The sequence below is a fragment of the Manihot esculenta genome, chromosome 12 (genome assembly GCF_001659605.2).
Source record: "Manihot esculenta cultivar AM560-2 chromosome 12, M.esculenta_v8, whole genome shotgun sequence".
Taxonomy (NCBI): Eukaryota; Viridiplantae; Streptophyta; class Magnoliopsida; order Malpighiales; family Euphorbiaceae; genus Manihot; species Manihot esculenta.
The window spans coordinates 31,822,146-31,844,927 of NC_035172.2; the positions used below are offsets into that span (position 1 = coordinate 31,822,146).

At 33.2% G+C, this 22,782-nt stretch overlaps 4 protein-coding genes and 1 long non-coding RNA gene across 8 annotated transcripts; 2 read left to right on the top strand and 3 right to left on the bottom strand.

Moving 5' to 3' along the window:
- Window positions 1-334: 334 nt before the first annotated feature.
- LOC110628547 lies at window positions 335-4,082 on the top strand. Its single transcript, XM_021775268.2, has 3 exons — window positions 335-1,062; window positions 2,136-2,323; window positions 3,161-4,082. The coding sequence occupies exons 1-3, from the start codon at window positions 411-413 to the stop codon at window positions 3,764-3,766; spliced, it is 1,446 nt and encodes a 481-aa protein (XP_021630960.1). The 5' UTR covers window positions 335-410; the 3' UTR covers window positions 3,767-4,082.
- Window positions 4,083-4,942: 860 nt separating this feature from the next.
- On the bottom strand, window positions 4,943-8,717 carry LOC110627941 (ACT domain-containing protein ACR1). Of its 4 annotated transcripts, XM_021774355.2 has the most exons (8): window positions 8,453-8,710; window positions 7,891-8,024; window positions 7,724-7,769; window positions 6,762-6,876; window positions 6,443-6,510; window positions 5,723-6,367; window positions 5,540-5,644; window positions 4,943-5,457 (listed from the first exon to the last, which is right to left on the bottom strand). In XM_021774355.2, exons 2-8 carry the CDS (start codon window positions 7,959-7,961, stop codon window positions 5,074-5,076), a joined length of 1,434 nt encoding a protein of 477 aa, XP_021630047.1. In that variant the 5' UTR covers window positions 7,962-8,024; window positions 8,453-8,710; the 3' UTR covers window positions 4,943-5,073. The 4 variants fall into 4 exon arrangements, with proteins under 4 accessions (XP_021630047.1, XP_043804857.1, XP_043804858.1 ...); XM_043948922.1 differs by having other exon boundaries at window positions 5,540-6,367; window positions 8,453-8,714; XM_043948923.1 differs by having other exon boundaries at window positions 5,723-6,510; window positions 8,453-8,714.
- A 5,819-nt stretch (window positions 8,718-14,536) lies between these two features.
- On the top strand, window positions 14,537-16,755 carry LOC110628671 (protein PHLOEM PROTEIN 2-LIKE A10). Its single transcript, XM_021775461.2, has 2 exons — window positions 14,537-14,730; window positions 14,924-16,755. The coding sequence occupies exon 2, from the start codon at window positions 15,009-15,011 to the stop codon at window positions 16,305-16,307; it is 1,299 nt and encodes a 432-aa protein (XP_021631153.1). The 5' UTR covers window positions 14,537-14,730; window positions 14,924-15,008; the 3' UTR covers window positions 16,308-16,755.
- LOC110628672 lies at window positions 16,672-19,784 on the bottom strand. Its single transcript, XR_002490095.2, has 2 exons — window positions 19,229-19,784; window positions 16,672-17,044 (listed from the first exon to the last, which is right to left on the bottom strand). It is a non-coding gene; the product is annotated as an uncharacterized LOC110628672 (long non-coding RNA).
- A 1,578-nt stretch (window positions 19,785-21,362) lies between these two features.
- Window positions 21,363-22,202, bottom strand: LOC110627973 (phytosulfokines 3). Its single transcript, XM_021774397.2, has 2 exons — window positions 21,917-22,202; window positions 21,363-21,829 (listed from the first exon to the last, which is right to left on the bottom strand). Exons 1-2 carry the CDS (start codon window positions 22,043-22,045, stop codon window positions 21,707-21,709), a joined length of 252 nt encoding a protein of 83 aa, XP_021630089.1. The 5' UTR covers window positions 22,046-22,202; the 3' UTR covers window positions 21,363-21,706.
- Between the last annotated feature and the right edge of the window lie 580 nt (window positions 22,203-22,782).

Consider the following 22,782-nt stretch of genomic DNA (forward strand, 5'->3'; position numbering starts at 1 on the left):
GATTAAGTTCCTCATTATTTGTATGATCTCAAAAAAGCTTGGTGACCATGAGGAAAATAAATCAAGCTGAGTTGTTTGGTTTTATATCTTGCTAGCTTTTTCGAGGAATTAGCTGGCTTGATAGTCTCACTAAACGACAGGGTTTCATGGGCGCAGGAACAAACAAAGGAGAGAGAAGCCAGAATGATTAATCTAGTCCCTGAAGAAAAGGACTATTCAATGCGTCTTAAAAAATGACTAATGGAGGATTAAATTGTTAATTTTACTAAATTAAGGGATTAAATAGTAATTCTTCCAATTAAATCGAACCGATCTTTTCCATTAAAACCTTTCATCGCTGACTCTGGTTCAGTGAGGATATGTACTCCAATAACGATAATCTGTAGTCTGTGCTCCCAACCATTACAACGATGTCATGGCTAGCCAGGTCCATTGCTAATTCTCTCAAGCTAGACGACGACGATGACGATGACGATGACCGCTCTCCTAATTCTAATGTGGACTCAAACTCAAACTCACCCTCAAATCCTCAATCTGATGACCATGCCCAATCACCATCACCACCATCTCCATCATCCACAGTCGCCGCCACCACTCCGCGTGGCGTCAAGGAAGACCTCTCCGAGCTGACGAAAACTCTAACCCGCCAATTCTGGGGCGTCGCCTCCTTCCTCGCTCCTCCACCTGATCCCTCCTCCCCTTCCTCTCCACATTCCCGTCAGATCTCGGATGAACCAACTGATAATCCCCAACCAAACCAGCTATCAGATTCGGAGGAATCCGATGAGGATTTGATTGCAGGGATTCGCAGCGATTTCGCTGAGATTGGCGGGAAGTTCAAGTCTGGAATCTCCAAGCTGTCGAGTAATGTAACTGTATCGGAGATCACTAAGATCGCATCAAACCTCCTGCAAATTGGGCCGGAAAGAGATTTAAACGATGAGTTTTTGATTGGCAGTGCTGTCGGTGTGACGGAGGATGTTGTTACCTTCGCAAGGGATATAGCTATGCATCCACAGACTTGGCTTGATTTTCCTGTTCCTGACGATGAAGATTTCGATGGTACTTTAAGAAAAAAAAAATCTTATCTGTTTGGTTATTTATTCACTTGCTGTCAACATGTAAATGCTTTGCCTTGGTGAATATGGAAATATTAGGCTGCTTTTTAAATTTATTGTCATTTAGGAATTGGAAAAGCAAAATGTAGCTTTGATTTAGTTTGAATCTCTAACGTTACCTGATAGTGTTCTAGCAGCTTGAAATGGTGAAGTTTGGTGATAGTGTGTACTGATGTTGAAAAACTGAATGTTTAGTAGAAGTCAGAATTTTATTTTTATCTTCTGCTTCTAAGAACATGGATACTGAATCAATTCTTTTTTAGTGGAGGTTTCATTATGTATTGGAACTCCATTCAGATATGTTTTCCTTTCAATTAGTCTAGCTAGATTGTCGTATAATTGGTGTCTAATTGTTGTGCTTGTGGGATAAAGCACTTAAACTTATATGGAGCCCATATAGATGTTGTGTGAGGTTGGAAGGTCAGCTATCAACTACAAGTTTTTTGTTGTAGAAATTACTTGGTTTTCCTTAAGAAAGGATAGAGATTGCCATTCTATCCCTTTGTATTGATCAAAATATGGTACTTCTTTTTCTTCATCGTCATATCAATTAGGTGACTTATTGGCTGTTGTTAAATCGAGCTTGGGGCGTTTTCAGTGAATTGAGTATTAACTGGAACTCAACTTTGTTGTTTTGTTTAAGTTAAAAATTGTTTGAAGGAATCTTGATTTACATGTCTTCTCCTTGATTTTATTTATTTAGAGGTTTTTCCCCTCCCTTTCCATATTTGCTTCCCTTTTCAAATTTACATGATACTTCCTTTTGTCTTAATTTATTTGAAGATTTTTGTTTGTATGGTGCATAATTTCACTGCAAATGGCAAGTTTTGTAGGTACATTCAAGGCATTGCAATAAAAACATTGAAAATGTTATAGGCTTAATTTCAATGCATATGTGTTGTTCCATAATTTTCATGCTATTCAATAAGAGGAAATTCTTCATAGCTCTTTAATACGTTCTGTGCATTTGTGTCCAAGTCAAGCATCTTTATCTTTTTCTCCCCTTTCCATTTTCAGATTTTGACATGTCTGATGCCCAAAAAGAACATGCTTTGGCAGTTGAACATCTTGTCCCCAGATTATCTGCTCTCCGAATTGAATTTTGTCCAGGGCATATGAGTGAGGGCTGCTTTTGGAAGATTTACTTTGTACTTCTGCACCCTAGGCTCAGTAAACATGACGCTGAGCTGCTTTCAACCCCCCAGGTACATTAATTTTTTGTAGTGAGATCATTTCAAATCTGTAAATTATACATGTTCTGTGACTGCGCATTTCACACATCACCACTCTCCAGGGTGTGATATTGGTGCATGGTGTCTTCTTTTTTATTAGTTCTGTTAATTTATCAAATACATAGCCAGTAATTGTATCCGAATATTTCATGGTGACGATGGAGTGGAGATATTGAAATTTGAGAGTAATTAGTTAGCAGAAGAGGTTAGCTTGTTTGTTGCTAAAGCCTTCTTTTGCCTCTTCAACTAGTCATTGAAGATCTACCTCTCATCTTGTTCACTTTTGTAGATCAGATATCCTCAACCTTGCTACCTGGGCATCTATTAGTTATCTATGTTCAAGAAGTTATCTTTTGGCAAAATTTTCTTGATGGGATGACAATATTGATCCTTGATGTATGGTTGCACTTTAAGATGATAGCCATGCAAAGTTAAGTTTTCAGTTACTGCATGTTAGAGATTTGATCAAATATCATTTGGAGAGCTTTTGGAATAGCTTTAAAACATAGCCTTTATTTGTTGTGTGTTTCAGATGGTGGTCCTCTAGGTCATAGTTTCAAAGTTTGACCATTAGCAACTTTTGTTTTTTCCTTTTTTTTTCGGGGGGGGGGAGGGGGGAGGGTGGTGGTGGTGAGAGGGGTATTGTTGTCAGAAAGTTTTGAATATTGGAGTGAGGAAGCGATTTTCAAGTGTCCCATTTTGCAGTTTCTGTCAGATTGTCTGCTGATCAAAACTTGTCTGGTTGAGATATTGCCCTGTTGAACAATTAAATTGCTAAGTTGAATCGCTAACTTTAACACGTGCTTGCAGATAATGAAAGTGAGGGCAATGTTGTCACAGGAGTTGCATGACAAAGCTAAGGCAACCAAAGCAGATTGGTCTGAAACTGGCACTTTTAGATCGAAAGGGACTGCTGACTTACCACATGAAGAATCTCTTCCTGTGCCATCTCATTCAGAGTTTGGATCAGTGCCTCTAAGGACATCCATCATTGAAGTTGTCCCTCCCAATACTGCAGCCAAGACATCTGGCAATGAAGCAATTCCTTCTGGTTTTACAGATGAACAAGAAACAGAGAAGCACCCAGTTCAGAGCGTTGAAATGCAAATTATTGACAAAGCTGTGGTCAAGGAAGAATCAGTTGACCATGCCAAACATCGACATCTATCTGGTTCCACCTCTAAAATTGAGGATGATGCTGATGATTGGTTGAGAGAAGAAAGTTCAGAGATGGTTGGCACAAGTGGAACTACAATGCATATCAGAAATGATGAGGACGTATCATTCAGTGATCTTGAAGAGGATGATGGAGATGAGCCTACTAGTTATAAGGAAGTAATATTGGGTTCTGATGCTTCAACAAAAGATTCACGAGATTGGGTTCAGTTCAAGAAAGGTTCTTCAGACTCGGTTTAGGATATTAATCCTGTCAATGTGAAACATGCTGGGTCTGAGCAATTAAGTGCTCGCAACTCTGTATCCAAGGAGTCCAATGATTGGCTTGATGTCGATGACATTAATGCCATGTGATAAATTCCATAAAACCCCAGGTGAACGTGTCTTCCATCTTTCTGCTACGTTATTGTGAATAGTTTGTATATGGTTTCTGCAGTCTGATTTAGGCTTTGGAAACTATCTGTACATAAGTCTGAACTTAAATTGGATGACCATTGGCGCATAAAATATGTATGTTAACTATAATAATTCAGTGATGAAATATTTATTTTCATTTGATCTGGGAAATATATTATTTTCAATTTGAACCATGTGAAACCACTAGGGCTTGGTTGTAGTGTACTCCTCTAAGTGGCATGCAGGGATGCTTGGGTTTGAGTTATTCCAACCACCAATTAGTTGTGCCCCTCTGCTATGAACCCTGTTGCACTTTCCTACTTTTTAGGCCTAGCTGGTTCCTTCTCGTAAATATGGAATGTAATGATAGAGCTAGAGGAATGTGATAGAAATTTTGGTGAAAGAAGCTGGAACAAGTAGCATGAGATATTCACCAGGCTTCCTTTCACTCTAGCTCAGCCCATACATTGTCTTCCACTCTTGTCAAGAGGCAGACTCATTTTGTGAACTCTTCTAGCCAATTCTGAAGGGAGTTTATCATGAAAAGTTTCCACCCTTGCAAATTTATTTCTCTCAGGCTTGATTTGCTTGATACATTTTATTACTACAAACATGAGAAGAGAAAAGATCCTATAGTTTAGGTTATTTTGAAATGAAAAATTGTGGTTTGAATTTTCCTAATCAATAATATGTGGTTAAATTTATTAATGAAAAAGTTTAAATTGATTTAATTAAATTCAAACGACATGAATTTACTTGAAAATGATTTAAAACATAGGTATTTTGTATTTTGTAAAGTTTCCATTAATTATTTTTATAATGAGGGCTTATATTTGTCATTTGCCTTTCTCTTCTCTAAATAATTTTAGTGGCAGGTTCCTGTATTATTAGAGAAATGACGAATGTAGGAGTAACGCAACCCATAACTGGGTACTGATAATGATGAATAGATTTGTTACCAAGAATTTCCCTATTGCTGCTTGATTTAAATTACCTATTGCATTCGAGGTGACAGGAATCAGTAAGAAACAAATAACCTGGATTATTACTGGAAAAACTAACCGACTGACTGCTCAATCTCCCTGCATACAAAATTATTTACAACATACAATTGAGTACAGCAGGAGAAGCAACTCCTGAGATTACAACTCTCATGACCGAATGGATCCGAAATTGTTTGACAGCCGTTCAAGCTGAGACCAGAACAGGCTTCCTAGTGAGAATCTTGGCTTATCTTCACCTACGCTGCCACTGCTACTTCTGCTAATATTTCTTGTGGAAGGAGTCCTCGGAGTCCAACCTGGTGACTTATTAACTACCAGGATAGATCCCCCTATCTCTTTCCTCACCAGTTCTATCGTCTGTGGATTAACTTCATCTCCTGAAGCATCAGTGACATAGAATGATCCTACTGCTCTGTCGCCTTGCGTACCAATCTCGGCCCTTGATATTGACAGGCCGCTTTCCCGGAAAACCCGTGTAACATCTGATAGCAATCCCACTCGATTGTGTGTGCAGAGGTCTAGCCTCAATCCCTGCACATGAAATTTCATTGATTAACAGTGGCTGTCAAGTCTGAAAGTGCCTGAAGGAGATTATTATTTATTTCGTACTTACATGGGATACTCTCCTCTCAACGGCAGCAATCAAGCATTGGGTGAGTTTGTGCCTTTCACACTCTGTATCTAAAGTGAAACCATCCTTATGCCTAATGAAGTACTCCTGCAAAGATTTCCAGTTTTCAGTTTTCGCTGTAATGGTACGGGCGTAATCTTTCTCTGTTGAGTTCATATACCATACCTGATCAGCCATGGTGCCTCTAGAGCTCACTGCGGCATGGAACACCACGTACTGCATATCAGTTAATGCACACAATGTATCAAATAAGAGCTTTGGCCTATCCCTACTTCTCATGTTCACCACCGAGTATCCTTTCTCCTTGCAAGACTCTATCGACACATGAATCTTAGTACAATGCCTCCGGTGCGCGACACCCGTCTCCGTGCATCCTCGACACGGCTCATAATCCATATTTGCATACATCAACTGGTGCAGCCGCCGCTCAGTATGCGTCTGCCCGGCCACTGGTGTGGTCAGCCGAACACTCCTCTTCTCCCCTACCCGATGCCGGGCATCAACTACATTCTCCAACTGCTCTTCTACATGAGCAAGTCTCTTCAGGTCTGTAATAGGTCCACCTCTCAGCTTGTCTTCCACATAGATTATACTAGCAGCTCTGGTATTGTGTGTCCATGCCACGGCAGCTGTGACATTGCATTCCAGCTGAGTAAGAACAGCTGAAATCTCGGAAAGCAGACCTGGTCTGTCAGTTCCAGTTATTTCCAAGGCAGTGTGACCCATGGACACGTGTGGCGGCCTAACTTCTCTTTTCAGACAATTTTGCAGCTCCTTGGATATTCCCTCTTTTCTACTTGCACACAATGCCTGCAATTCAGCAATTATTACGAGACAAAATTGTGCAGATCTGCATAGGTATGTGTATTTCCATATGCAAATTACCTGCTGAATATAAAGTATGAGGCTTTCGTCAGTAATTTTGATTCCAAGCTGATCAGTCACGTGGAACACTGCAGCAGGCAATAAAAAAACAAACCCATATGAGCATATACTAGTGGGATGATGACTCACAATTGGGTCATTAAAGTTAGGGATCATATGCTTAATCATAAACCCATCTCTAATTTATTAAGCTCAAACAAAAAAAAACCCATCTCTAATTGCTAATTTAATTACTAATTAAGCTACTTAACACATTGTATAATTAATATTAACAGAACTAAGTGTAAGTTTATGCAAGCATGATGGATAGGGCACTCACCGTCCATGAACCATACCCCATCAGAGGAAATGTATGATTTGGAGATAACAAGGTCAAGATCTGTCAAGACTTGGACCATCTCTAATAAAATCCCATGCTTGTTCGCGCTGTCAACCTGCATAGCAAAATTAAACCAGTAAGCCCCAGTATTCCATATATATATATATATATATATATATATATATATTACTACTTGGAAATTCTTATAATTAAAAGTTTTTTACTCTCTTCTAACACGTGACCCTTTCTCTTTCAGTAAGGGTGCCAAAATTTTCTTTATTTGGTCGTCATTTTTATTGACTTTATGAGAAGTTAAATCAGTTCTAAGTTATTTTTTCTAATCCAATTGAGAAGTGCCTGAGAGGGTGTTGTTGGTCTTTCAAGTCTTGTAATCAATGCTTCTATGCAACTGATTACGTCATCTCGGTTGGTGCCAGGGAAAAAGAAAAGATGGTAGTTTTTTTCTAGGGAAGAAACTAACTGGATCATGTAGATAAGGAATGGGAATCGAGTCTTCTGCTCTGATCTACTCTATAAAGAAGCTAAAAGCAAAAAGAAAGTTTAATTTTTACAATAAAAGACTTTTCTTCTGCTATCTTCCATTTTCCTTTCCATTTAGTGGCCATTCACTCGGTGGATCAGTAACCTAACGTGGGATTGCTTGGTTTTTCCAGTAAAATATAAAGAATTCGTAATGGAATTCATTATAGATGTTAATGCTAATTAAAACATAGCTATCCAGAATTCTTAATGTTCATCTAATTATTCTATATTATTAGATACTATTCAGATGCCTTCAGTTCCCTAATCACATAAATGGAATCTCCACCATCACCTTTACCCAAATACATTAACCCCATAATTTTTTTAATAAAAAAATAAAAACCCATAAAAAAAATTCCTTGAATAATCACGTCTTTCATCTGCTAAACAAAAGAAAGAAAGAAAAAAAATTAATGTACCTTAACAAGCGTACAGTCTTGACAAGCGTCGTTATCAATGCAAACCCTGCAACATCAAAAACCAGCAAAGCTGACGAATTAAACCATAGCCTTGCAGAATATATACATAAAAAAAAAAACCATACTGAAATGAAAATTGCTGGTGTTATAAAAATTTTCTACCATACCTCGGAGGATAGATTCTTTCGAGGAGAGATTCAAACTCGGGGTCGATATACGGCTGGTAAGCGATCTCCATACTTGTTCTTGTGAGGAGTTCTTTATTGAGAAAGATAATCGAGGGTTTTGAAACGTATGATTACTGTGAATATATAAGCAGACATTCTTTTAAACTAATGAAAGAATAATAATGAGAACAAATTGGCAGCGGCAGCAGCAGTAGCAGCCGCCGTGTTAATGAAATAAACGTAGAGAGATTAGATGCTAAGCCTGATTTCTTGAATAAAAAGAAAGACAAAAAAATAAAATATTTAATTAAAAAACCATGTTTTTGAATCCATAAAAACTGCTAGAGATTGATATAGAAAAAGAGTGATTTCAAAGAAAGTGGATAATATCAGACAGTTGTCAAATACAAGGATTCTTAATTTTTAAGTATGATGTTCCTGGGAACTTAAACAAGAAGCAAAACCTCGTAATTTCTTGATATGTCTCCATGTTTAACTCCCTGATCAATCCAAAAACAAGAAGAGAAAAGAAAAAGGAAAGGAAAATGAAAAGAAAATTTACCTTTTATGAGAGCTTTTTGCATGCACCCAGCAAGAAAGTGAAAACCAAAACACAGAGACAGAGACAGAGAAAGCATAGAAGACAGACGAATATGATCTTACAAAGCTAGAGTGAAATCGCTAATTTCAGAAACATTTTCTTGGCAGAAGAGTTGTAGAACCGAAACAGATGGAAGCTAGCGTCGATATATAACAGAAAATTAAAAAAAAATAATAAATAAATAAATAAATAGAAAGGAAGAAAAGCCCACACAGAAACCAGAACGTGTGTACACAAGGTGAAAGCTTTTAGGGGTTACCTCGGAATAGGAGTGGGAACTGAACTGGGTACTTGCCACGTGTACAGTGGATGACCACGTGGTCCTAAAGTAAAGGACACGTATTTTTTTTTGTGAAAATTAGAAATTGTGGCTGGGAATTATATGTGGAGAAATGTAATGAGTTACATGGTTGAAGGCAGCACAGCAACAGTTGGATTAAGATTTTAATTTTATTAGCTGTGAATTTGGAGTTGTTTACGCAGTCAAACAACCGAGAAAGAATGTATATCTTGACATTAATTGCTGATGTGGCATTATCAACAAATGCGATTGCCTCACCCCATAACAAATCTTGACACGTATGCTATGAAAATTAATTTTCCTGTTGTGCTTGCAAATCATGCCGCTTAATTTTTCACGTTTTACATGACAAATCATGACGCGGCAGTCACTTTTAAAGTAACGCTTAATATTTTAATTTAGTATTTAGATTTTGATAATATTTTTCTAAAACTTATAAATTGATGAAATTAATTTATAATTTTTAAAATTTAAATTATTCGTTTATTTATAATTTTTTTGAGTTTATAAATATCCTTTATAAGTTAAAAAAATAAATTAAAAAGTAAATTATTATATTATTCTTATTTAATTTTAAAATTTCACCATATATTTTATTTAATATTTTTAATATTTTTTATAAACATGTCAAAATTCTATTTATTGTAATTTTATGAAATGAATTTTATAAATATGCAGAACTCAATTTTAATTAAAATTTTATAGAGAAGTAGCTAATAAATTATTACTTGTTAATCATTATATGAAGTTTTGAATTTTTTTTGTTTTTTGTAATGTTATAAGCAAATAGGGATTAAATGCATTGCTGTCAAATTCTGATGAATCAAATAATTGAATTAAAAAAAAATGAGTTATTTTAAAAAAATAAAAGAAAAATAAGCTATATGGACTAAATAAACTGCTTCAAAAACATGTCATCTTGCAGTATCTGCCACGTAATCCTTTATTTTTCAAAAGTCTTTGATTGCATTGAGTTTTTTTTTTTTTTTTTTTTTTCTTGTCTTTTTAAAGCAGCCAGCCCGAGGGCTGTGCAATCGGTTGATTCGATTCCGAATCGAACCGAACCGAAAAAATCAAAAAATCGAATTATAAAAATATTAAAAATCAAAAAAATTAATTATAAAAATATAATCGAATCGAACCGATAAAACGGTTCTATTCAAACCAAAATCTGTAACTTTTTTAATTTTTTACTTTTAATTTCAGTAGAATAATTTAATAAATATTTCACATAAATTTATTAATAAATATTATTTGAATACATAATAATAATATTTAAAAAATTCATAAAAATTCATATAAAATTTGAAAATATATATAAAATCAGTATTTTTATGTATAAAATCAGTTTTTTGGTTGTTTGGTTATATAACACGTTTAAATCGAATCGAACCGAAAACCGAATAAATTAAAAAATATTAATCGAACCGAACTGAACTTTCTGATTAACCGAACCATTAAATCGAAATTGATCGATTCGGTTCGATTTTTTAGTTCAGACCGATTTATGCCCTCCCCTAGGCCAGCGGTTGGATTGAATCGTCGTTTTAGGAGTCATTGAGCAATGATTTTTTTCTCTGTCTTCTTAGTCCTCTGGAAAGGGAAAGGTCTTTATGTTTTGGTTGCTTCTTGTTTTCCCATTTTAGGGCTTCCCAGGATAGGGGATGATTTTAATTTTCTGTGTTTTGGACTTGATTCCTTTAAATTGGTTTTAATTTTTAATTTTTATAAATTTAAGAATAAAATATAATTTAAAAAGCTTATTAAAATTGCCGATTAGATTTTAATTTTATGTAAACCGTCGAAGTGATGAATACTGATGATCGTTTACTGGAGCTAGACCATCTAAAAAGAATCACATGTACATGTACTCACCCCATTAGATTCCGAGTTCAGCCTAACAATGGATTTGATGGTATTTTGCTTGCCATCTGAAAATTTTTTTTTTTAGCATATTAACTGAAAGATAAAAAATCAATATAATATATTATATTACAGTGTTAGTAAAATAATAAAACAGCTTTAAAATTAAAAAAAAAAATTTTTTTTTTTGAAATGAATACTTTTTTAGTGATTTAGATTCATATAGATCAAATAACAAAGCTTATGTATCAATGATCAATCCCAACAAATAAAGTGGATTCAATTCTTGAATTAGACTTTTTCGTTATTGAATTTTTTTTATTTTATTATATACTTTACGTTTTAGCTTTTAATTCTAGTTTAGTGTATCAGTATCAAAATCTCCATTTTATTTTATTTTTGGTTTGTTTACTTGGTCTTTACAAGAAAAATAGATGAATATCAATTTCTTGTGGATTCGATATTTTTGCCACTATCTACAGTTATAAAATTATGAAACTTATGTGTCAATGATCAATTTCAACAACTAAAGTGAATCTAATTCTTCAACTAGACTTTTCTCAATATTAAATTTTTTTTATTTTTTTATTTACTTTATATTTTAGCTTTTAATTCTAGTTTAGTGCATTAATCTCAAAACCTCTTTTATTTTATTTTTGATTTATTTACTTCGTCTTGACAAGAAAAATAGATAAATATCAATTTCCTGTTGATTCGATCTTTTTGTCACTATCTACAGTTGTAAAATTGTAAATAACAAAAAAGATTATTTTTGATCGGTCTCGACAATAATAGAATAAAAAATTGGCACCATTGCCGAAGATTTTTGAAATGGATATTTTAAAATATTTTTTAAAATCTTAGAATTTAAGGGCAAGGGTTTTAATATATATTATCTTAAAATTTATTTATTATTATTATTATTTTAAGGCCAATAATTATATCAAATACAAGTTACAAGCCAAATGTCCAATCAAATGAGAAGGAGAATTACATGTACAACTTAGAAAAATAGTTTATAACTCAAAACGAGTACAATGTATAGTCACTCACGATATAAAAGTAAGCATGCACATTAGTTTATTTCGAAATTCATAATAAAATGTAATTGACTCATATGAAAAGAGAATTCTATAATTAAAAACTAATATTATCTAATTCAAACGAGTCATTTTCATGACATCTAAAAGCGTCAAATACACTCTTAACATCAATCTCAATATTCACATTACTCTCTTTATAGTCTTTTAGCTTATTGAAAGTATTTCTCTGAGAGTCAAAGTCTCAGCCAATTCAAGAGAAACAATATCTTCTATAAAACTAATTAACCCACTATAAAACTATTCTGAACTATCTCTAAAAATAATAAAAAAAGTTTTCCCCTCACGCACGTGAACTCCATCATCCACATTACACTTTTTTTTTCTTTGTAAGATAGGTCGAGTCTAAACTTATCGACTAGGAGCAATATTCAGACTAGTGCTAATATGAGCTTGTTGCCTATTAGTTAGCAACTTTAAACCGAAACGTATAGTATCTTGTGGAGAAACATACTTACCATTTCACAACTTATCATTCCTTTTTATTTTATATATTTCACATTAACATAAAAATTTTCCCCACAAAGGAAGTGTCCATGCATGAAATTCAAATAAAGAATAAAGTATTTAGCAACAGTTAAAAAGGAAGGCATAGCAGAGAAGTCCGCACCTAAAATTTATCAACATTTTCTAGCAAAAGAGTACTAGATAAATACATGGAGAGTAGTCTTATCCTCAAAATAATTGAAGCAGCCCCGTCTACCTCAATACATTTCCTTCTCAAATTCTCTCTTATAGGTAAATTTCCCCCATAACTTTTATGTTATTTTTAAAAGATGGTGTTCCGCATTTTAAATATGCAGAACTATTATCGCACAATATTTATAATTTTTTTAATTAATTATTTATCGTACTTATCTTATTGCACTTTCATATTCTACCGTATTTTTAAAATATGGTAAAATCACATTTCACCCTTTAAAAAAAAAAAAAATTTCATACCAGAGTTTAAGATTTTTTTTTTTAAAAAAAGGTAAAAATTCCTCAGCTTTTTTTTTTTTTTTATTGCAATGAACTGTATATCAATTATTTAAAGTGATTTTATGTATATTATTCTAAAAACTTATTTTTATAGAATTTCAATATTTAATTATAATCTCAATTAATTTAAAGTCGAACAGCTGGCATAACAGAAAAAATCTCTTTGAAAATTTTTTTATCAATGAAATTGAAATTTGAAATCTTACTTAACAGACATTTAATTTTTCCACTAGATCCAACCCATAATGATAGTAGCAATGCATTTTCTTTTCCCACTTATACAATTTCATCATTATTCACAGAATACTTCAATTTTCTAACTGTGTCATCTACCTTAATCAGAGACAAATAATCTTCCTCTAATTAGATAAGTTTTATGTAATATTATTCTTCCCCTCTTGATTAAAAAAGAAAAAAAAATTATAACAAAAAAAAAATCATCACAATTTTAGATAATAAAAAATGATGTTCTAAGTTTAAAGAATAGAGTTTACAGTATAAGTATAAACTTAAATAGAGAGAAAGATATTTCTCCTCTTTTATCCCTTTTCTTTTTTACCGCTAATGACGTCTAACAACATTTTGCCTATAATGCCATTTGTCTCTGTCACCTAGATCCGTATGTACGGATGTATCAGACTCCTCTCTACGCCAGACGGCTATTTAATTCTTTTTGGTGTGCATGCGGACAGAGCTGCGAATTGATTAGACTAGCTACTTTCCTTCATGTCACATTACTAAACTAAATTATTTACCATTGGTTTTGAACCTGTGATTGATCCAGTCTATGTTATATATCTGATCCGAAACTTAAAATGTTAGACCGATCAATTAAAGGAAGGCCATATAAATTTGAAACCAATATTATACTCTTGAATTCAATTTCGACTAAAATAAATGGTATCAGGCGAATATCACGAAGAAAAATTTAGAATGACGTTTGGTGTAAGGACAGAGATAGATGGCAGATCTCAACTAATAGAAAGTAGACAATAGGTCATCTATATGAATCCTTTTAAAACGAATTTAAATAAAAGATGAAATTTAATGTTTTTAATTTTTAATAAATTTACTCTTTAAAGGATGATGGGAGTTTTATGGCTCCTAGAGCAGGCTTTTTTTATAGCCAGATGGATGCAAAGTGTGCTGAAGTTATAGCATTCTAGAAAGCATTGAGCTGGATTAAAGAGTGTGAATGAGATCGAGTTCTTTTCGAATTGGATGCTCAGGTACTTGTAATGTCAGTTAATTGTGTTTTGTTAGATGATTTATCGTCTTTTGGCCTTTTGGTTCAAGATTGTAAACTGCTTCTATCTAGTTATGAGAAAGCAAAATGTATTTTTATTCATAGATCTGCGAATGATGTCGCTCATGTTCTAGCAACATCGGCTCATTCTGAATCAGGTCAAGAAGTTTGGATTGATATCCCTCCTTCTCATATTGTTTCTTTGTTCTCTTTGAATCAATAAAGTTTTCTTGTTATTTCAAAAAAAAATAAAATTTAATTATATATATTATTTAATTAGAAATTATAATTTTAAATATTTATTTTATTTAATATTTTTAACTAAAATAAAGATTTATTAAAAAAATAAAAATAAAGATTAAATAACTTAATTTTACACGATACAATGGAGAGTTTTTGAAATAGTAATAAATTAATAAAATTTTTAAAAATTTTGATAATTATTTTCCTAAATTTTATATGTCTGTTCCCAGAAAGCAACGAAATAATCCCTTATAAGAATTATCCATTCTTGAAACTTGCAATGAGCCCCACAAGGACTGATTCTTGAGTTCTGCCATAAAATATATATATTTTCTAGTGGCTGCAGAATTTTGAAGTTGATCGTTTCTCTTCTCCCATCCATGACCAGAAGAACGAAATTGCACCTTACTCGCCCATACACTGCATGACACCTCCATTTTCTTCCCTGCACGAGACGCTACTGTCCTCTGCAACCGCCCTTACGTCATCTCTCTCTCTCTCTCAGGTTTCTTTCTATCTCTCCATCTTCCTCGATTCGTGATACTTGAGAATTTTTTATTAATACCCAATTCATCACTTTTGATTTCATATCGTTTCTGTTTTCCTTTTATAGATAAGAAGATAAGAAGAGAATAAAAGGAATAATAAAGTTTTATTTTTTTGAATCATTGACTGTAACAGTTTCTTTGCTTGTACAGCTTCAACACTTTCATTACCCGACTTCAAGATTATCTTCTTATAACTGCAATTGGGTTATTTTGATTTGATCTTCTTTTGGATCGCATGGACCTGCAATTGGTGAAAAAGGGTCTTCTTGATTATACCGTGAAAAGGAAGAGATTGATTGCGCTGTTGGTATCTCTTGGTTTCTCTACTTGCGTTGCTTATGGAGTTTATAACTTGCCCTCAATTGCTTGCAAGAGAAAACGCATTTCAAAGCTTTTGGGGGTTATATTTTCTATAGCAGAAGTTGTCTCTGATTCTGCTGAAACTGTTGGAGTCATCTCCAAGGATTTGAAAGATTTTCTGCAGTCAGAATCGGACCAAATTCCCAATAGTCTCAAGCAAATTTCTAAAGTTGCAAGGTCATCTGAGTTTTCAGGATCTGTAATTGGCCTTACACAAGCTTTAACTTTGGGGATTTTGCGAGGTTATCAATCCAGTGCAAGGATTAATCATGATACCACCAATCCAAGTTTCTTGGATAAGGTTTTTGATAAGCTTTCTACTCCTGCTGGGTCTGGTTTTGTTTCTATTGTTGTTGGAAGCTTTGCTAGGAACTTGGTCACGGCCTGTTATCAAGATGGAACATGTAGTAGCAGTAGAGAGCTCAATTCAAATTCAGAATTGAATGGTCCTATCACCAGTGATCAAGTTGGTTTGGAAATGAACTCTGTGACAGAATTGGTGGACGTGGTCTGTAGCCACAAGTGTAAATCTCTTATAGGTGATTGTATTCAGCTATTTGTGAGCACTGCAGTTGCTGTATATCTTGACAAGACCATGCACATCAACACCTATGACGAAATCTTTGCAGGATTGACAAATCCCAAGCATGAAAACAAAGTGAGAGATGTATTAGTATCAGTATGCAACGGTGCTGTTGAGACTCTTGTCAAGACATCTCATCAAGTCTTGACAACTGCTGATTCTGAAGCAAATTCAAGTCAGGAATCTCCAAACTTAGCCATTGATGAAGAAGAAGAAGAAGAAGAAGAAGGTTCATCAGAGAATGAGGAATCTACAAGCCAACAGAAAGCAAATAAGTCAATTGATAAAGATGAGGATGGTGGATGGATTAGAAAAGTATCATCTACATTAGCAGTACCAAGTAATAGAAGGCTTGTTCTTGATGTAACTGGGAGGATTACATTTGAGACAGTTAGATCTTTCTTGGAGTTTTTGGTGGGGAGAGTTTATGATGCAATAAGAAGATGCGTTTATGCAGTTCATGGAGCTGTTGTTGATAGTGGACTTGGAGTTGTGAGATATGTTACTGCAAAATCCTCTGTTATTGCAACCATATGTCTTTCTTTGTGCTTGCACTTATTGGACAGTGCTTGGATTTTGGTGCCTGCTTAATTCATTGAATGTTTCTCATTGACAATCATTTGTCTGTGCTAACTCTTCATGTTTGAAAGATGATTTTTATGTAATCTAATTTCTTTGTACGGCATCACAATACCAACTTTTTCTTCTTCTTTTTTTTTATTTTTATTTTTATTTTTTCTGTTGGATGTGATGCCATGAAAAATCCTCCTTTTTTCTCCTATCATGATAAGGTTAGCAGACAACATTAGAAAATAAAAAGGATCGGCGTATCCTTGTCAGGATTAGAACAAAATAAGAATTCATTAGTTGATCAGGTTCTTGGTTTGAGTAAAGTTGTAACACTTCTGCCTCTGCAATAATATCAAGGTTCAATAGCATCCTTATTGTTGGAATGTGACGCTCAATAATCATTCAGCAGATGAGGTTCATCATGCTTTCTGCTTTGAATATATTAAAAAAAAAAAAACAATTAATTTAATGCAGAGAGTTCCTCCTATCGTACCTGCAGCAGCTGGGATCCATACCACCTAGGCATATCAAACTACTAGCTTTTGCATTGTCCTAATTCTACATTAAATCAGCTAAGAAACTGGAAATGCCACTTCCCACTTCTCAGTTCTCACTGCCATGCACTCTGAGATTTTCTCAGCATCTGCTAAGTAGAGCTCGTGTCGGTCTCTTTTGCAGCTGTCTCTTCCTGAAGCTTCTTTTTCCAGTACTCATCAAGTGGAGGCCCAAATATTGCTTTTCCAGAAACAATTCCAATCCTGCAAAATCCATGTACAATCATTTGCATAGCCTAGAGCAGATACCATGTCTGGTCAAGTGCTCAGAAACTTCTGATGAAAAAATAAAAAAAAGCTCGGAAGCATTTGAAATTTCTAGCACTGCACGAATATTTAAAATGGAAGCCTACTATGACAAATTATAATAATCCAATGACGAGGTTATTAGAGATCTATAAGAAATCTAATCACTTATCATTCCAAACTCAAAGTTCAAGGAAATCTTTTAGGCAAGTAAAACTTAGATGAAATATCTGAACAGCTTTATTAAATTCCACTAAGAAACTAAAAAAATTATTTCTATAAATATCTTGCATATTGGAACTCAATACATACACCTGTTTCTTTCAGTCCCAGTCCCAGCATGACATTTCACATCAATTGAGTGCTAAAAGGGAAGCACAATTTATCTAAACACGTACTACAAATTACTTAAAATGAAATGTGTTTCTATATTAATATCTTCTTCCACACCTCATGCCAAATATTAACAAAACCTGTACAGCAAAAGTTGCTCAGATGAGCATAACAGCTAAAATATGCCGAACCCAAATCTGATAAAAAAATCCAAAGATATACAATCACAGAGATTACTGTAAGCATGATCTCCTTTTTCTCAATTTCATCACATTGCCTGTTAAAATGCATTTTTCTAGACAAATTCATATTTGGCAGAAGGAAATTGAAAGGAGCTTAATAAATGCTGCATTATTTTGAAACCAATATCAATCTTACACAAATATAGATCACGAACTATGTATTCATGGTTACTTTTAGTTGACAAGGCCAGCATTGAAGCATTAGAGCAAGTCAGCACATGTGTCACACTACTGTATAATGTGTATCAAGCTGAGCTGAAAACTTTATGGCAATAGCATAAGCTCTACTTCAACAAACACTGGGCAGTAAGGAAACAACACATATAGAGATGCATATGGCTGAAATGAAGACATCGTGAATGAAAAGTCAGAAAAGGATAGGAAAGGAAATTGTGTGTTTTTGACATAACGCTTTTAGCAATAACAGAGAAAAGCCGAGGGAAGAATTTACGGTATGTGCAATATGTAACTTTACATGTACTGAACGAGTTAATACCAGCAGCTGACAAAAACATCAAGGCTCTATTTGCATAAATAGATTTGTAAATTTTAGATTTATCTTACAAATTATGACATGCAAAAGTTAGACCAAGAACAAAAATATAAGATCATTTCCAGGTGTAGAGTGAAGATATAAAATTAGTACTTGAAAAAACAATATCAACTGATGCTCATGTACGTTAAAGACAAATTTGAGAAAGTAGTTTTTATTCATTGCATCTAGTTAACCAAACAAAACTAATCCATTATAAACACTAAAACTAAATAATTAACTTCAAATCCTTCACTGCAAATGCCTCTATATCTAAATGAAAATCCATATAAAAGAGAAAGAAAGGATTTCAAGTGGAAAAAAATTTACTAAAAAAAAAAAAAGAACCCTTAACATTGCCTACAAGCTACGAATTATTCAATATAGCTCAAAGACATGTTAAATCCTAGTAAGCCAGAAGGGATCTAGTTAAGTTAATACTTTGGTACTCATTAACTGTGTGATCCATTAACAGCCAGTCTCGCTATATGCTACCAGTAGACATCATACTGAAACTCTTTACTTCCCTATTCATGTCCACCATCTGCAACTTATAAACATCAATGAAGTTTACAGTATTGGGTTCTTTTGATGGTAGGTAATTTACATGTATTTCTTACAAAACCACAAGCATCATGAAATGAAATATGATAGAAAAAATGGAAATTACAAATAATGCAACAAGAATGTATAACTTTCAAAATTTAACAGATGCATAAAAAAAGTTATATGAGCTGCAAATTTTGATGTAAGGAAACTAAATTGATCACCGTTTGCTTACTATGAGGTGATGGGTCCTCAAAAATCTGCAAAATTACTCTAAATTTTACTTAATAGTCTATAATAGGTATTTCTTGTATCTATGGGCATGAAGCTGGACAAAATCTAAAAGCAAATTAATCTTAAAATGGAAATCCCAGTTCAAGATGAAGAGGAAGACATTAATATGAAAATGGTATTACAAGTTGTAGGAAGATTCAGACGATATCATAAGAACAGAGAAAATCCAAGAGGAGATGAAGATAGGAAACTTACACTGCCGCTCCAATTACCATGGGGAAAGACAGAAACCTGCCTCGAAAAAACATATCCAATTTCTTCTACCGCATGTATGTTCTTCAATTTCAGGGTTTTCCAGTTTTCTTCTTCCTATGAAAAATTAGTTCCCCTGTTTCTTGGTCTTTCTTTAATGGCTCGGCCAGTTCTCGCATGACTTGGGCTTTTCTTGCAGTCGTCCACAATTTTAAATAACAGGCTTTTTGGTATATGGCAATTTGAAGCCAGGGCCTCTTTTGGAATGGGCTTCTCGTTGAACATAGGCTTCTTCTACTCATGTCCATCCAGTTTCAATGTCTGCTTTCTATGAAACTTTTAACTATTTTCTGTAAAAAGCCTGGAAAAGCGTGCACACTCGTAGCCAAGCTCTCATCTAATTCTTTTCACATTTGGTCGATCTATTAAAAATATAAAATAATTTTAGTAAATATTTATTTTATTTATAAAAAAATATAATAAATATTTTAATAAAAAATATTTTCCGTTAAACTTCCTCTAGAAGCAAGAAAATTACACAAAAGAAAAATGTTGCTTCTTAATGGGGTGCAATTCCGGATTAATCTGCCTAATTTGCTCCTGTTTTTCACTCTATTATCTATTAAGCTTCAGAGGAAATTTTGACTTTTTTCTTTAAACGCATTGAGCTTTTGAAATTAAAAGGTGGTTAGCGGCTAATAGTTAACTAAAATGTGAAAAATAATATATATTTTTAAATTTTTTTTATTAAATTAGTAATAAAATATTTATTTTTTAATATAACTCTGCTGATATTGTATGTATACTTGCATTTGCAATCAAATTTATATCCGTGAACCGCCAACGATTCCGGCCAAGGCAAGAACTAGTGGTTGTTTCTGTTATTTCTCAACTAAACTCGTAAGTGTGGTTTTTGCATTCAATGATCTAAATAAACATTATTGGTGATAAAGAATTTTAAGTGAAATAAAACCCACTAAATAGGTTGTTTATCAGATAATTTATTATTAAAAAATATCAGTAGCGGTTAGTATTCGATTTAAATAAAAAAAATTGATAAAATTTAGTTAATTTAAAATTTTGATTTGATTTTTTATTTTTTTATTTATTTTAATTTTTATTTTTAAAAAATTTTATTATTTTAATTTAATTAGATTTAATAAAAAAATTAAACTAATGGTCTATTATTTTTTATAGATTAGACTATAATCAATATTTAAATACTTTTCTCGGGTCAACTAAATGTGAATGATCCCCGCTGTTTTTTTTTTAATTAAAAAAAAAAAGAAATGGAGAGGAGAAAGATAAGCAGTTGCATGCATGCCTCCCTATCCATCACATGCAAAATCTGCGCTTGCATTTGCTTTCGGTTTCCACCTCCTCAGAATTAATGTTTCCAACTTAAAAATATTTATATATATATATTTTTTTTGAAATGGATCGAAAATTGAGACAATAAATTTGAAATCTTTCAACAATGTACATACTATGAGACGATCAAACTCTGATAAAATTAAAACTGTGAGTATAATATTTATAAATATTTGAATGTTCTAATTAATTTTTTGAAGTTTTCATATAAATATTTAATGTAATAATCGTAAAATTCACATATTAATTTATATTAATAATTAAGGAACTCGTTTTTATCATCGATGACAAATGAGAAACATGAATAAAATTAAATCCTTGGCTTTCAATCTTATATATAATATTGAATTAATTAATCGATTTTCTGCTCAAAGTAATGGAAAAAAATGCAAATAAAAGCAAGATGCGTCTAGATTAGTGTTCCAAGGCTGAGGATATTTTTGAAGACAACCTTTGTAGTTAACAGTTGTCTTGTGACCAGCCGTGGGAAAAGAAGATAAAGCATAGATTTCCAGCTCTTGCTTAACAAGGCATCATCAAAGAAATGAACGAGAAACAACGAAATTACAGTGACTCCATTGAAAAGAATGTTAGTCAAATCCGCGTTCGCTGAGCTCACTTAATAATTCTTAACTTTCACACTTTATTTCAGATTTTGATTTCTCTTTTTCCTTTCTATGATTATGATATTCTGAGATCAGCTTTCGCAGCAGCCTGGTGTCCTCTCCAACCGAATGAAGCCTTCATTAATCCTTTATAAACCAAGTTAAAAAGAAACTATTTCTGCAATCTTTATTACACAAACAAACAAACAAAACTTTGCAAGAAAAGGGTTACAGATTGAGGAGAGGGAGAAAGAGAGAGCTGCCTAGTTAGAACAATGTCATCCAGCTAACAGAAGCTCCATTTTGCTGTTGAGAATTACAGAAGATTTTATAATTTTAATCATATATTTATAGAAACAGAACAGATGGAAGAATAGTGACGAGGCAAAAAGAAACTGTTCATGTAAACTAAATCACACAGAGTCCATTTATATTTATATATAGCAATTTTTTTTCTCAAATTATATGTAGCAATTTAATAAATAATAGAACGATTAAGAAACTTTCATGGGTTATGCTTCTGCGTGTAGATGTAATCAATATGAGCAGCAAGCGTCCTTCTCATCAAGCACTCTTCTTCTCCAGCTCCTTTACAGCTCTCTTCTACCACCTCTGCCTCATCAACATCCTATAAGTATTCCAAAAAAAAAAATTGAGACCCAAATATCAAAATCATATTTAGAATTAGATCGGACAGAAAACAAGTTCAATCGACCTGTTGTTGGTCCTTAGCCAAGGACTCGCTAGTAAAGGGTGGGTCGCGGCGTGCGGCGTAGGTTAGAGCGGTGGAGAATAGGAGAAGGGTGAACAGAATAAAAAGGGTGGCAACGTTAAGCTTGACCATTTTCTTTTGTGGTTTGCTGTAAGAGAGAAGGCAAGAAGGATATCGATAAGATAATTGAGAATTTGAGAGACAGAACGAGAGAGTACGTGGATTTATAGAGGCGGACTAAAGTAATGGTGCATGTGAACTCGTGAAGCTGGTGTGGATTTCAACTGTAGCAGCTTATTAATAAGCGTATATAAAAAATTAACCAAATATATATATATATAAAGATTATTCTAGAAAAAAAAAAGGTAGAATTATTGAAGCAGACTACAGGAATTAATACCCAGAAAAGGGGGTTTTGAAAATCATGGGTTAATTCATCTATATGCACCAAGATTTTCAAATAGAGGTCCATTGCTATTGAATTTAAACATGAAAATCACTTTTTTAAGTATTAATATTTTAATCGATATTAAATAATTAAAAGGTTTTTTGTTACTAAATTATGTTTTAATTAAAATATTTTTAATATTATGTCAAATAAATATTCCAGAAAGAAATCCATCTCTTTCTCAATTTCTAATACCGTACGTATGAGGTTACCATGAGATGTACTTTTCTTGCTTGCCAAACAGTATATTTAAGTATAAGAATAATATTTTTGAAAAAAAGAAAAAACAAAATGGTCACATTGAGATGGTGGTCTGAATCGTGAGCCACGAGTTCACCATTGAGATGTTTCATTAATTTTTTATTTTATGGTTTATAATTAATTTCAAAATATATGATTTAATTTTATATCAAAATAATAT